Source organism: Callithrix jacchus, chromosome 13, assembly GCF_049354715.1.
Source record: "Callithrix jacchus isolate 240 chromosome 13, calJac240_pri, whole genome shotgun sequence".
NCBI classification, from domain to species: Eukaryota; Metazoa; Chordata; class Mammalia; order Primates; family Cebidae; genus Callithrix; species Callithrix jacchus.
In genome coordinates this window covers 75,172,138-75,185,993 of record NC_133514.1, presented here as the reverse complement: position 1 = coordinate 75,185,993, position 13,856 = coordinate 75,172,138, and the positions used below count along the sequence as shown (strand labels likewise).

General features: G+C 43.0%; 1 protein-coding gene and 1 non-coding gene across 7 annotated transcripts in view; both read right to left on the bottom strand.

Annotated features, from left to right (window-relative positions):
• The window catches only part of RNF138 (ring finger protein 138), a 43,810-nt gene extending 38,229 nt beyond the window's left edge, over positions 1 to 5,581 (bottom strand). For 3 of the 6 annotated variants that reach the window (XM_035270816.3, XM_078347955.1, XM_054244095.2), the window contains exons 1-2: positions 5,345 to 5,581; positions 4,605 to 4,723 (exon numbers count right to left, since the gene is read on the bottom strand). In XM_035270816.3, the coding sequence (XP_035126707.1) occupies positions 4,605 to 4,714 (110 nt within the window). In that variant the 5' untranslated portion in view covers positions 4,715 to 4,723; positions 5,345 to 5,581. Of the gene's footprint in view, positions 1 to 4,604; positions 4,805 to 5,344 lie in introns of those variants that run through there. The other 3 variants (XM_078347954.1, XM_035270817.3, XM_078347956.1) reach the window with 1 other exon arrangement.
• LOC118147075 (small nucleolar RNA U13) lies at positions 3,073 to 3,180 on the bottom strand. The gene has a single exon (XR_004733245.1). It is a non-coding gene; the product is annotated as a small nucleolar RNA U13 (small nucleolar RNA).
• Positions 5,582 to 13,856: the final 8,275 nt, after the last annotated feature.

The window sequence follows — 13,856 nt, the reverse complement described above, 5'->3', positions numbered from 1 at the left end:
ACAAAAAAATTTTTTATTTTTATTTTTTTAGTGAAAGGGAGGTGGAAGCTTCCAGAAATGAAGCAAGAAGCTGCCTTTATGTCTTTAGGAGGAGGCCAAAAAAACTACCTAGGGAAATAGTGACACTAATAATTCTCCTCCCATAAAAGATCACTTTTACTCTTATTTGTTTTTATTAAAAAACAAATTATCTTTTTTTTTTTAAAGAAAGAAAAGGAGAGAAAGAGAGGAAGAAAGAGGAAGAAAAAGAGGGAGAGAGAACAGGAATATTGCTTTATTCTAAAAATGGGTATTAATAATGCCCGATCAATATTTTGTGTATTTAAAGTGGAGAATGTATATTTTGTGTATTTAAAGTGGAGAGCTATATAAATATTCATTGTTTACTTGTTCCGGATCTGAGTTCAAAATTTTTAAATAGCCAGGCATAGTAGTGCACACCTGTAGTCCCAGCTACTTGGGAGGTTGAGGTGGGAAGATCTCTTGAGCCTGGGAGGTCCAGCCTGCAGTGAGCTATGATCATGCCACTGCACTCCTTGCAACAGAGCAAGACCCTATTTCAAAAAAAAAAAAAAAATTACATCTGACCACTCTAAAGCATCTGACAATGATGACTGTTTCCTTAACAGTCATTAGGATATGATTTGAATCCTCAGTTTCCACTCTCACTTTATTCCTGGTTTTCTTCCTATCCTTCTGTTCATTCCTGTCAGGCTGCAATTTTATCCACTCAATATTTAAATAAGTATTCTCCAATACTTTGCTCTATCTGGGTGCTCTTCGATCTTTCAAATTATCTATCTAACCCGATATCTACATCAACAACCACAGCTTTAGCTCCATGTATTCCAGATCTACATATGGTATATACACTTAGCTACTGAACACACAGTCATCAAATCTTACATGATGTCCTTAAAATGTCAGGAGTCTCCCTACTCCATTCCTACTATCATTTCCTTAGTTCAGGTTCTAATCATTTCTCTCCCTGACACATCAATGAATGACCTCTTCACTAGTCTCATCACTACCAAGCTGAAAACCCTGATATGAAGGTAAACTTTCTAAAAATGAAATGTGACCATCCTGCTCCCCTGCCAAAAATTACTCACTAGGTCTTGTATTATTCATTAGGTTATCTAATTTTTAATAGGTTTTCAGGAAAACATTCAAATTAGCTTACACAGGTAAGTTCCTGCCAGTAACTCTAAGCTTCATCTCCACTATACTGTCTTTGGCTCCAGCCAAACTTCAAAGGCCAGCTCACGTGCATCCTCTGTACGTTCCCTGACTCTGGCATGTCCCACAAATCCTGAATCCAAACTCTGACCTAAGGCATTACTTCATCTAGGAAGTCATGCCTACCCTTTAGGCTAATTTAGATACCTGCTCCAGATGCTCACATAAAATCCTTCTGTATCAATCACTTATTTATAGGTCTCTCCAGTGGCTATTAAGTCTCCAGGGAAACAGTACTTAGTAGTCACTGCACCAGACAAGCAGAAAGCATTCAACAACTGCAGTATCAGGGAATGAATGGGGATTAAATGGGAATTTATATTTTAGTAATGTTATTCTAATGATAATGAACTTGTTCCTTTAACTAGGATAGTCAGTTGTCAAATCCTTTCCAGTCACTGAAATAGCAATAAAAATTTTTCATTTTCTGGCCGGGCATGGTGGCCCACACCTGTAATCCAAGCACTTTGGAGGCCAAGGTGGACGGGTCACCTGAGGTCGGAAGTTCAAGACCAGCCTGACCAACATGGTGAAACCCCATCTTTATTAAAAAAAAAAAATAAAATAAATTTTTTTTCCATTTTCTAACTGATCCACAGTAACCCAAAGCCCTTATCACTTCAACTCTCTATTCATGAATCAAAAATTGATCTTGTAGCCAAATATAAATTTCCTTAAAGGCATAGGTCTGTCCTTTGTGAAGAAGGTAGGGCAAATGACATACATAACTATGTTACTTAAAAAATAGGTCAGGTGCCGTACCTCATGCCTGTAATCCTGGCACTTTGGGAGGCCAAGGTGGGAGGAGGATTTGAGCCCAGGAGTTCAAGATCTACCTGGGCAACATAGTGAGACCCTGTCTCTATGAAAAAGAAAATAAAATTAGCAGGCATGGTAGCATGCTCCTGTAGTCCCAGCACCTTGAGAGGCTGAGGCTCGAGGATTGCTTGAACGTGAGAAGTCAAGGCTGCAATGAACTGTGGTCACACCACTGCACTCCACCCTGGACAACAGAGCAGTAATTTAAAATTCTCTCCATTTCCCCACTAAACTCCTTCCAACTGATTAAGAGCAATAATTTAAAATTATTATTACAACAGAGCAATAATTTAAAATCCAACTGATTAAGAGCAATAATTTAAAATTATTATTACAACAGAGCAATAATTTAGAACTCTCCATTTCCCCACTAAACTCCTTCCAACTGATTAAGATCCTGTTCCTTTAAAATTTTACACAAAATTATGATTACAACAGAGCAATAATTTAAAATTCTCTCCACTTCCCCACTAAACGCCTTCCAACTGATTAAGATCCTGTTCCTTCACTACCACCTCTTCCAAATAAAACTTTTTCTCCCTCTGCCTATTCTTTAATTCATTTTTCAGGCAGAACTGTCTAAGCACGACTAGTTGATCTGAAAAAGGTCCTGAATTGAAAACAATCATCTCCAATATTCTCCCAATCTTGAGGTCAAACCAAATTATAGTCCTTGATCTAAAATGTCCCAAAAAGGAAGTGGACTAGAGCAATCTACATGGAATTTTGGAGAGTGCTAAAAAATTACAATGAGGTCCATGAGGTCAATGACCCAAAGGATAATTAGAATGATTTTATCCAAAAAAGACCTGCTTTGTATATGTACAGTTAGCAGCTATTACAACTTCCTCTCACCTTGCCCTCCTCCCTCCCTTTTATCTACCCACTGCCAACACAGCACTTAAATTTTTTTTAAATATTGGAAAGGGACCAAGTTGTGATAATAGTTATAGATTAACAGTGTTGAAAGATTTATATATCATGCCCTAGACATCGCCAGATCTTTTTTTTTCATGTCATATGGGTAATGTGCTGACCCTGTAACAAGGTTTGAGGGTGGCACATCTCACACATGCCTGTGAACGAACACTCAATCATCACACTAATGAACTACAAAAGGACCCCTCAAAATATTTCTCTAAGAATCTGTTTTTGCTGCACAAAATAATGTCATTCATCTCCCTTAAAGAGTGAAAACATAAACTGGCATAATTTCTATCATGAAAATCCACACCCTCTTGACTCACACAACCAGCACAAAATAGGAATAAAGTAGACAGTGCAGTTAAGATTGGGAGACAAAATGAGGAGTTGGTATCAAGAAAAAAACTAGAGTAAGGGCATTTGCAATTAAGAACCAAAAATTCAATCCCTCCTTTACAAAATTATAGTCTCACCTCAAAAAAACAAAAAGTGGAAGGAGAATGAAATCCATTTAGGTTAGTCAACTTTTTGGTTGTTTGAAAGCACATGTAACTTTCAAACCTGAAAATAAAAATTTCCAGGCCCCACCTGCCTGAAAATTCTTTTGTAAGTTTGGAATGGACCTTGGGAATTGGTATGTTTACTTAAAAAGTTCCCCGGGGACTCTGATCATCAGTCAGGTCAGAAGGGCTACACACCTTTTTAAGAAGGGCTCTCTTCCACCTTTACTGACACCCTAGCCGTCCATAGAATTTTATCCAAGTTCTTATAAATATGCCTGTCAATCAAATGCATGAGTTATCTCAGCCAACCCCTTTGTGTTCTTCCCCCACCCTGGGTAGCATCTCATTTTCGGTCCGCTCCTCCTAACATAAGTCTTCCTTTCTCCTCTCCACCCCTGTAGTAGCCAAGTAGTAAGCGGAAAGGTAAAACAAAGGGGAACGATCATTTGAATGCCGAAAATCCTGTTAGTTTCAACAGACAGGAGGAAACAACTCATTCAAGATCCCTCTAACACACAGTGGACTGGAAACGGAACAAAACGCTCCCGAGGGTGTTCCGTGAAGCAGGGTTGAGGGGAAGTTACACACACAAGAGCTCTCGGACCGAGGGGACGGAGCAAGGTTCTGAAAGAGGAAACTCGAAAGCAGGACAAGTGGAGGCGCGGGCGAGCGGGCCCACGCCGGCATCGCCGGCCGCTTATGACACTCGACACCTCAGCCTTCACCCGGGTTGCTAAGAAACAAAAAGGCACCACGTTCCCTGCAATTCCTCCCGGGCCCGGCGGAGACGACAGGGGCCTCCGGGGCCTGAGGAAGCCGCAGGGAACGAACCGCCTGGCCACTGCCCCGGCGGCGCGAAAGCCAGATAGAGCGGGAGTTCGGGCTGAGGAACCGGGCGCTGGGAGCGGGCCCCGAGACTCGGGAGGAGGGCGGCCCCGGGCTCTGAGAGGCGGGCGGCCCCGGGCTCTGAGAGGCGGGGAACGGGACTTCGGGGGCCAGTGACTCTAGGGCAGGCCGCAGCGGCCTCAGTGCCCTCCAGGCGGCAGCCGGGGTTCCCGAGTCGGAGGTCGGGCCTAAACGACCACCGGGCTCTGCAAGGGGGAAGGGGCGTCTACTCACACGTGCTGACAGGCCGCAGTCCGTACGGGCGTTTTGAGCACCTCCTGACAGACTGGGCAGTAGAAATCATCCTCGGTGTAGGAAGTGGCCGCGGAGAGCTCTTCGGCCATGGCGGGAGGCTGGGGGAACAAGGCGATGGCGATGGCTGCAGCGGCCGAGGTGACGGTGGCGGCCCAGAGCCCGACTCCCAGCGAGAATCCGGAGGGGGGAGGGGATCGCGTCAGGATGCGACCCGCGCCAGGAAGGGGGCGGGGCCCTGGGCAGGGCAGGGCGAACGCAAAGACGCGACTGCGGCTCGCGCAGGGCCAGAGGCGGCCCCCTCACAGGCTCCTCTCACAGCGGGCTGGATGGGGGCGGTGCTTGGCGGGAGGCCGGGCTCCAAGTATGCTGGGAGCCCGCCCCGCTCGTCCCTCACCCGGTCCACAGGCCGCGGCCTCACGCCCCAGGCCACGCCGTTACCGGGCTCCGGCCTCCAGCTGACGCTCCGCCCTCAGCTCTAGTCTCCTCCTGCGGCCTCCCTTTTCACCGCTTTTCCGTCACTTCTCACTCAGACCCCGAGCCCGACTTAAGCGGCTTCCTCCCCGCCTCTTTCTCGTCCCCGGCCGCTCCTCACCCCGCCCCTTTCTCCTCCCCCCGCCGCTCCCCGCCCGGCCTCCCGGCATCCCCGCCCCTCCACGCCTCAGCTTTGGAGACCTTTCCTTAGGAGCCCCCGAGAGGCGCTGTGGACTGAGCTGCTTTACCTTCGCGTGTTAGTAGAGAGGCGGCCCTGCAGTTTCCTCGGGCTTCCTGTCTGGCCGTCGCTATCTTCGCAGCCGAGGCCCCGGGGCAAATGGAGGGCGGCGTACGCTGTGCTCATCTGCCCCAATCTGGCTCATGGTGCACCGGGATCCCACCGCCCCCGCCAGCAGCTCTCCAGTGGCATCGTTCTGCCTGCAGCCTACACAGCCGTCACCGAACGCGGGAGCACCGGTGCAGACGGGGCGTGGTGGGGAGCGCGGCCTCCCTACGGCACGTGGCGTCTTCCGCGGGTTGTGACAAAAGCAGCTGGGCGTCCGCAGTGTTACCTGCGTTTCCCCTCCCCGCCTCCCTAGACCCGGAACCCCAGTCACCTCTTGTGCCAAATACATTGGGCTTTTCAGGAAGTTTTCCTCAATATTCAAGATTTAGTCCTTACTATTTGCCCTGCCAGAATGTCTTGATCTTCTCAAGATGTGGTATAAACAAATATTTTTGGGGGGAATTCTTTGGGAGCAGGATTAAAGTTTCCTTGAGAGGTTGTCCACTTTCTCCCTTAACACAGCGTGACAGATGCTTAAATGCAGTCGCAGATGCAGTCTTCTACCCACACCTCTGGGGTTTTTTTTCTCTTTTTTAGCTTTGAAGAGAAATGTATGGACGTGGATTTTCACCAAGGTTACTCACTAATTTAATTGTTTTTATTTATTTTATTTATTTATTTATTTATTTATTTTTTGAGACGGAGTCTCGCTCTGTTGCCAGGCTGGAGTGAAGTAGCGCTATCTCCGCTCACTGTAAACTCCGCCTCCAGGGTTCAAGCCAGTCTCCTCCCTCAGCTCCCGAGTAGCTGGGACCATAGCCGTGTGCCACCAGGACCCGCTAATATTTGTATTTTTATATACACCTTTGAGAGGCCAAGGTGGGGGTGTCACTTGAGATCAGAAGTTTGAGACTAGCCTGGACAACATAATGAAACCCCGTCTCTACTAAAAATACAAAAAATTAGCTGGGCATGGTGGCGCGTGCCTGTAATCCCAGCTACTCAGGAGGCTGAGGCAAGAGAATTGCCTGAACCCAGGAGGCAGACGTTGCAGTGAGCCGAAATCGAGCCATTGCGCTCCAGCCTGGGTAACAAGAGCGAAACTCCGTCTCAAAAAAAAAAAAAAGAATTAGCCGGGCTTGATGATGCGCGCCAATAATCACAGCTACTTGAGCCTGAGGCACGAGAATCGCTTGAATCTGGGAGGTGGAGGTTGCAGTGAGCCGCGATCGTGCCACTGCACTCCAGCCTGGGCAATAGAACAAGACTCAGTCTCCAAAAAAAAAAAAAAAAAGAGGGAGAGAGAAAAGATACATCTATAAGGTGGGATCACAATGACGTGAAAGAAGCTAAGGAAAATCTGGAACATTATACAGCATATTCAATTAGCTTCAGAGAAAAAAAGGTTTTATTACCATCCTTTGTTAAAACCCTCCACCAAGGTCTAAATGAATAAATAGAAGCCATTCAAGGGACTAGTTAAATCAATTCTGCCATTTATTGTCTATGTTGACATTGGCACTGTTAGGTGTTAGGCAGATGTCATGAACTTTGCTCTCAACTAGTTTACATTATTACATGTCTATCAAAATGAGAGAGAAAAATTGGTGTTTGCCAAAGTATTAAATTTTGCATTAAGCAATGGCTATGATGATGATAGGAAATTGAATGATTGGAAATGTATGGATTTAACAGAAAACTTTATGGAGGAAATGAGTTTTAATGTACAGCTCAAACACAGTGATTCCTAGAATAATAATTACTTGTCCAATGAATAGCTAATTCCCTCTACCAAACTACATTTTGTGTTTTTGTTACTTTTCCTCCTTAACAGTAAGCACAGTGGAAGCAAGACAGGAAAGCTAACACTAGCTTCAGATTTCCCGGAAGGAGGAAGAGCACATGACGAGAGGGGCAGCTAATAGCAGTAGTCCAGGTGCTTTTCAAATTCACTTATATAGTGTTCCTTTGGGCCGGGCACGATGGCTCACGCCTGTAATCCCAAAACTTTGGGAGGCCTAGGTGGGCAGATCACAAGGTCAGGAGTTTGAGATCAGCCTGGCCAAATGGTGAAACCCCGTCTCTACTAAAAATACAAAAATTAACTGGGTGTGGTGGCAGGTGCCCGTAGTCACAGCTACTTGGGACGCTGAGGCAGGAGAATCGCTTGAATCCAGGAGACAGAGGTTACAGTAAGCCAAGATGGTGCCACTGCACTCCAGCCTGGGCAACAAAGTGAGACTCCATCTCAAAAAATAAAAATAGGCCGGGTGCTGTGGCTCACATGAGGCCTGTAATCCTAGAACTTTGGGAGGCTGAGGTGGGTGGATCACCTGAGGTCAGGAGTTCAAGACCAGCTTGGCCATCATGGTGAAACCCCATCTTAAAAATAAATAAATAAATAAAATTTTTAAAAAATAATAAATAAATAAAATGGTTCTTTGACTTCAAATTTTCCTTTTTTCTTTTGAGACAGAATCTCACTGTGTCACCCAGGCTGGAATGCAGTGGCATGATCTCAGTTCACTGCAACCTCCACCTCCCAGGTTCAAGCAACTCTCCCGCCTCAGCCTCCCAAGTAGCTGAGATTAGAGGCATGCATCACCACACCAGGCTAATTTTTGTATTATTAGTAGACACCGGGTTTCACCATGTTGGCCAGGCTAGTCTTGAACTCCTGGCCTCAAGCAATCCTCCCACCTCGGCCTCCCAAAGTACTGAGATTATAGGTGTGAGCCAGCACGTCTGGCCTACATTTTACTTTTTTAATAATTCCACTCATTTCATTCATTCTTGCCATTTAGGGAGCAAAATACATTTTCTGTATAATACTTTATTGACTGGGACTATCTAACCTTAACATTAATTTTGTCTTCCAGCTGAGGAACAAACAAAAAATAAATAAAAAATAAAAAAATTTTGTGGCTGTCATTCTTTTCTGCAAGAGCAGCTTTACTCATGTCTAACTCATCTAAACATATTTATATCACTCCCTCATATATTCTAAGAAGTCATTTGGTATACATGTAAGCATATAGCTGGCAATATGTGGAAATCCATCAAAAATTTGGATGTAAGAAAAATATAGATACCCTTGAAAAGTTAAGCTCAAACAAAATTACAATTACCAAATGAATAATCTTCTGTCTTGGCAACATTTCAGGTGGAAAACTACTCAATATTTTTTTTTGTTTGGTTTGTTTTTTTGTTGTCTCTTTCTTTTTTATTGCATTTTAGGTTTGGGGGTACATGTGAAGAATATGCAAGATAGTTGCATAGGTACACACCTGGCAGTGTGATTTGCTGCCTTCCTCCCCTTCACCTATATCTGGCATTTCTCCCCATGCTATCGCTCCCCAACTCCCCACCCCCCGCTGTCCCTCCCCTATTCCCAACAGACCCCAGTGTGTAGTGCTCCCCTCCCTGTTTCCATGTGTTCTCATTGTTCAACACCCACCTAGGAGTAAGAACATGTGGTATTTCATTTTCTGTTCTTGTGTCGGTTTGCTGAGAATGATGTTCTCCAGGTTCATCCATGTCCCTACAAAGGACACGAACTCATCGTTTTGATTGCTGCATAATATTCCATGGTGTATATGTGCCACATTTTCCCTATACACTCTATCATCAATGGGCATTTGGGTTGACTCCAGGTCTTTGCTATTGTAAACAGTGCTGCCATGAACATTCGTGTGCATGTGTCCTTTCAGTAGAACGATTTATAACCCTTTGGATATATACCCAGTAATGAAATTGCTGGGTCAAATGGAATTTCTATTTCTAGGTCTTTGAGGAATCGCCACACTGTCTTCCAAAATGGTTGAACTAATTTACACTCCCACCAGCAGTGTAAAAGTGTTCTTATTTCTCCACATCCTCTCCAGCATCTGTTGTCTCCAGTTTTTAATGATCACCATTCTAATTGGCATGAGATGGTATCTCAATGTAGTTTTGATTTGCATTTCTGTAATGACCAGTGATGATGAGCATTTTTTCATATGTTTGTTGGCCTCATGTATGTCTTCTTTCATAAAGTGTCTGTTCATATCCTTTGCCCACTTTTGAATGGGCTTGTTTGTGTTTTTCTTGTAAATTTGTTTTAGTTCTTTGTAAATTCTGGATATCAGCCCTTTGTCAGATGGGTAAACTGCAAATATTTTTTCCCATTCTGTTGGTTAACGATTCACTCTAATGACTGTTTCTTTTGCCGTGCAGAAGCTGTGGAGTTTGATTAGGTCCCATTTGTCTATTTTGGCTTTTGTTGCCAGTGCTTTTGGTGTTTTGGTCATGAAGTCCTTGCCTACTCCTATGTCCTGAATGGTTTTGCCTAGATTTTCTTCTAGGGTTTTTATGGTGTTAGGTCTTATGTTTAAGTCTTTAATCCATCTGGAGTTAATTTTAATGTAAGGTGTCAGGAAGGGGTCTAGTTTCTGCTTTCCGCAGGTGGCTAGCCAGTTTTCCCAACACCATTTATTAAACAGGGAATCCTTTCCCCATTGCTTGTTTTTGTCAGGTTTATCAAAGACTGTATGGTTGTAGATATGTTGTGTTGCCTCCGATGCCTCTGTTCTGTTCCATTGGTCTATATCTCCGTTTTGGAACCAGTACCATGCTGTTTTGATTACTGTAGCCTTGTAGTATAGATTGAAGTCCAGTAGTGTGATGCCTCCTGCTGTGTTCTTTTTACTTGGAATTAACTTGGCTATGTGGGCTCTCTTTTGGTACCATATGAAGTTTAAGGTGGTTTTTTCCAGTTCTGTGAAGAAGGTCATTGGTAGCTTGATAGCAATAACGTTGAATCTGTAAATTACTTTGGGCAGTATGGCCATTTTCACAGTATTGATTCTTCCTAACCATGAACATGGAATGTTTCTCCATCTGTTTGTGTCCTCTCTGATTTTGTTGAGCAGTGGTTTGTAGTTCTCCTTGAAGAGGTCCTTTACGTTCCTTGTTAGTTGTATTCCTAGGTATTTTATTCTCTTTGTAGCAATTGGGAATGGCAGTTCGTTCTTGATTTGGCTTTCTTTAAGTCTGTTATTGGTGTAGAGGAATGCTTGTGATTTTTGCACATTGATTTTGTATCCTGAGACTTTGCCGAAGTTGCTTATCAGTTTTAGGAGATTCTGGGCTGAGACAATGGGGTCTTCTAGATATACTATTATGTTGTCTGCAAATAGAGATAATTTGGCTTCCTCCTTTCCTCTTTGAATACCCTTTATTTCTTTTTCTTGCCTGATTGCTCTGGCTAGAACTTCCGGTACTATTTTGAATAGGAGTGGTGAGAGAGGGCATCCTTGTCTAGTGCCAGATTTCAAAGGGAATGCTTCCAGTTTTTGCCCATTCAGTAGGATATTGGCTGTTGGTTTGGCTTTTATTATTTTGAGATTCGTTCCATTGATACCGAGTTTATTGAGGATTTTTTAGCATAAAGGGCTGTTGAGTTTTGCAAACACCTTCTCTGTATCAATTGAGATAATCATGTGGTTTTTGTTTTTGGTTCTGTTTATGTGGTGAATTATGTTTATAGACTTGCGTATGTTGAACCAGCCTTGCATCCCCGGGATGAATCATACTTGATCATGGTGGATAAGCTTTTTGATGTGCTGTTGCAATCAGCTTGCCAGTATTTTATTGAAGATTTTTGCATCTATGATCATCATGGATATTGGCCTGAAGTTTTCTTTTCTTGTTGAGTCTCTGCTGGGTTTTGGTATCAGGATGATGTTGGTTTTATAAAATGATTTGGGAAGGATTCCCTCCTTTCGGATTATTTGGAATAGTTTCAGGAGGAATGGTAACAGTTCCTCTTTGTGTGTCCGGTAGAATTTGGCTGTGAACCCATCTGGACCTGGGCTTTTTTTGTGTGGTAGGCTTTAATTGCGGCCTCAACTTCAGATCTTGCTATTGGTCTATTCATGGTTTCAACTTCTTCCTGGTTTAGACTTGGGAAGACACAAGTGTCCAGGAATTTATCCATTTCTTCCAGGTTTACTAGTTAATGTGCATAGAGTTGTTTGTAATATTCTCTGATGATGGTTTGAATTTCTGTGGGATCTGTGGTGATTTCCCCTTTATTGTTTGTTATTGCATCTATTTGGTTATTCTCTCTTTTCTTTTTTATTAATCTGGCTAGTGGTCTATTTTGTTGATCTTTTCAAAAAACCAGCTCTTGGATTTATTGATTTTTTGAAGGGTTTTTCATGGCTCTATCTCCTTCAGTTCTGCTCTGATCTTAGTTATTTCTTGTCTTCTGCTAGGTTTTGAGTTTTCTTGATCTTGCTCCTCTAGCTCTTTCAATTTTGACGATAAGGTGTCAGTTTTGGATCTCTCCACTCTTCTCATGTGGGCACTTATTGCTATATATTTTCCTCTAGAGACTGCTTTAAATGTGTCCCAGAGATTCTGGTATGTTGTGTCTTCATTCTTGGTGGTTTCGAAGAACTTCTTTATTTCTGCCTTCATTTCATTGTTTATCCAGTCAACATTCAAGAGCCAGTTGTTCAGTTTCCATGAAGCTGTGCAGTTCTGAATTAGTTTCTGAATTCTGAGTTCTAACTTGATTGCACTGTGGTCACAAAGACTGTTTGTTATGATTTCCATTTTTTTACATTTGCTGAGGAGTGATTTACTTCCAATTATGTGGTCAATTTTAGAGTAGGTTTGATGTGGTGCTGAGAAGAATGTATATTCTGTGGATTTGGGGTGGAGAGTTCTGTAAATGTCTATCAAGTTTGCTTGTTCTAGGTCTCAGTTCAAGTCCTGGATATGCTTGTTAATTTTCTGTCTGGTTGATCTGTCTAGTATTGACAGTGAAGTGTTAGAGTCTCCCACTATTATTGTGTGGGAGTCTAAGTCTCTTTGTAACTCGTTAAGAACTTGCCTTATGTATCTGGGTGCTCTTGTATTGGGTCCACATATATTTAGGATCGTTAGCTCTTCTTGTTGTATCGATCCTTTTACCACTATGTAATGTCCTTCTTTGTCTCTTTTGATCTTTGTTGCTTTAAGTCTATTTTATCAGAGACGAGAATTGGAACTCCTGCTTTTTTTTTTTTTGCTCTTCATTTGCTTGGTAAATCTTCCTCCATCCCTTTATTTTCAGCCTTTGTGTATCCTTGCATGTGAGATGGGTTTCCTGGATACAGCACACCAATGGGTTTTGGCTTTTTGTCCAATTTGCCAGTCTATGTCTTTTGATTGTTGCATTTAGCCCATTTACATTTAGGGTTAATATTGTTATGTGTGAATTTGATACTGCCATTTTGATGCTAGCTGGCTCTTTTACCCGTTAGTTGATGCAGATTCTTCATTTTGTTGATACTGTTTACCATTTGGCATGTTTTTGGAGTGGCTGGTACTGATTGTTCCTTTCTATGTGTAGTGCCTCTTTCAGGAGCTCTTGTAAAGCAGGCCTGGTGGTGACAAAATCTCTGAGTACTTGCTTGTTCACAAAGGACTTTATTTTTCCTTCACTTACGAAGCTTACTTTGGCTGGATATGAAATTCTGGGTTGAAAGTTCTTTTCTTTAAGGATGTTGAATCAAGTGGCTTGAATCTTACAAGCCACTCTCTTCTGGCTTGTAGGGTTTCTGCTGAGAGATCTGCTGTGAGTCTGATGTGCTTCCCTTTGTGGGTAACCCGACCTTTCTCTCTGGCTGCCCTTAGCATTTTCTCCTTCATTTCAACCCTGGTGAATCTGACGATTATGTGCCTTGGGGTTGCTCTTCTTGAGGAATATCTTTGTGGTGTTCTCCGTATTTCCTAGACTTGAATATTGGCCTGCCTTGCTAGGTTGGGGAAATTTTCCTGGATAATGTCCTGAAGAGTATTTTCCAGCTTGGATTCATTCTCTTCGTCACATTCAGGTACACTTACCAAACGTAGATTAGGTCTCTTCACAAAGTCCCACATTTTTTGGAGACTGTGTTCATTCCTTTTTGCACTTTTTTCTCTAATCTTGCCTTCTTGTTTTATTTCATTGAGTTGATCTTCGACCTCTGATATCCTTTCTTCTGCTTGGTCAATTCAGCTATGGAAGCTTGTGCCTGCTTCGTGAAGTTCTCGTGTTGTGTTTTTCTGCTCCATCAATTCACTCATATTTCTCTCTAAGATGTCCATTCTTGTTATCATTTCGTCAAATCTTTTTTCAAAGTTCTTAGTTTCTTTGCATTGAGTTAGAACATGTTCTTTTAGCTCACGGAAGTTTCTCATTACCCACCTTCTGAAGTCTGATTCTATCATTTCATCACACTCATTCTCCATCCAGCTTTGTTTCGCTGGTGAGGAGTTGTGATCCCTTGTAGGGGGAGAGGTGTTCTGGTTTCAGGTGTTTTCCTCCTTTTTGCACTGGTTTCTTCCCATCTTTGTGGATTTATCCACCTGTCATCTGTGTAGTTGCTGATTTTCAGATTGGGTCTCTGAGTGGACATCGAGATTGTTGATGATGAAGTTATTTCTGTTTCTTAGTTTTCCTT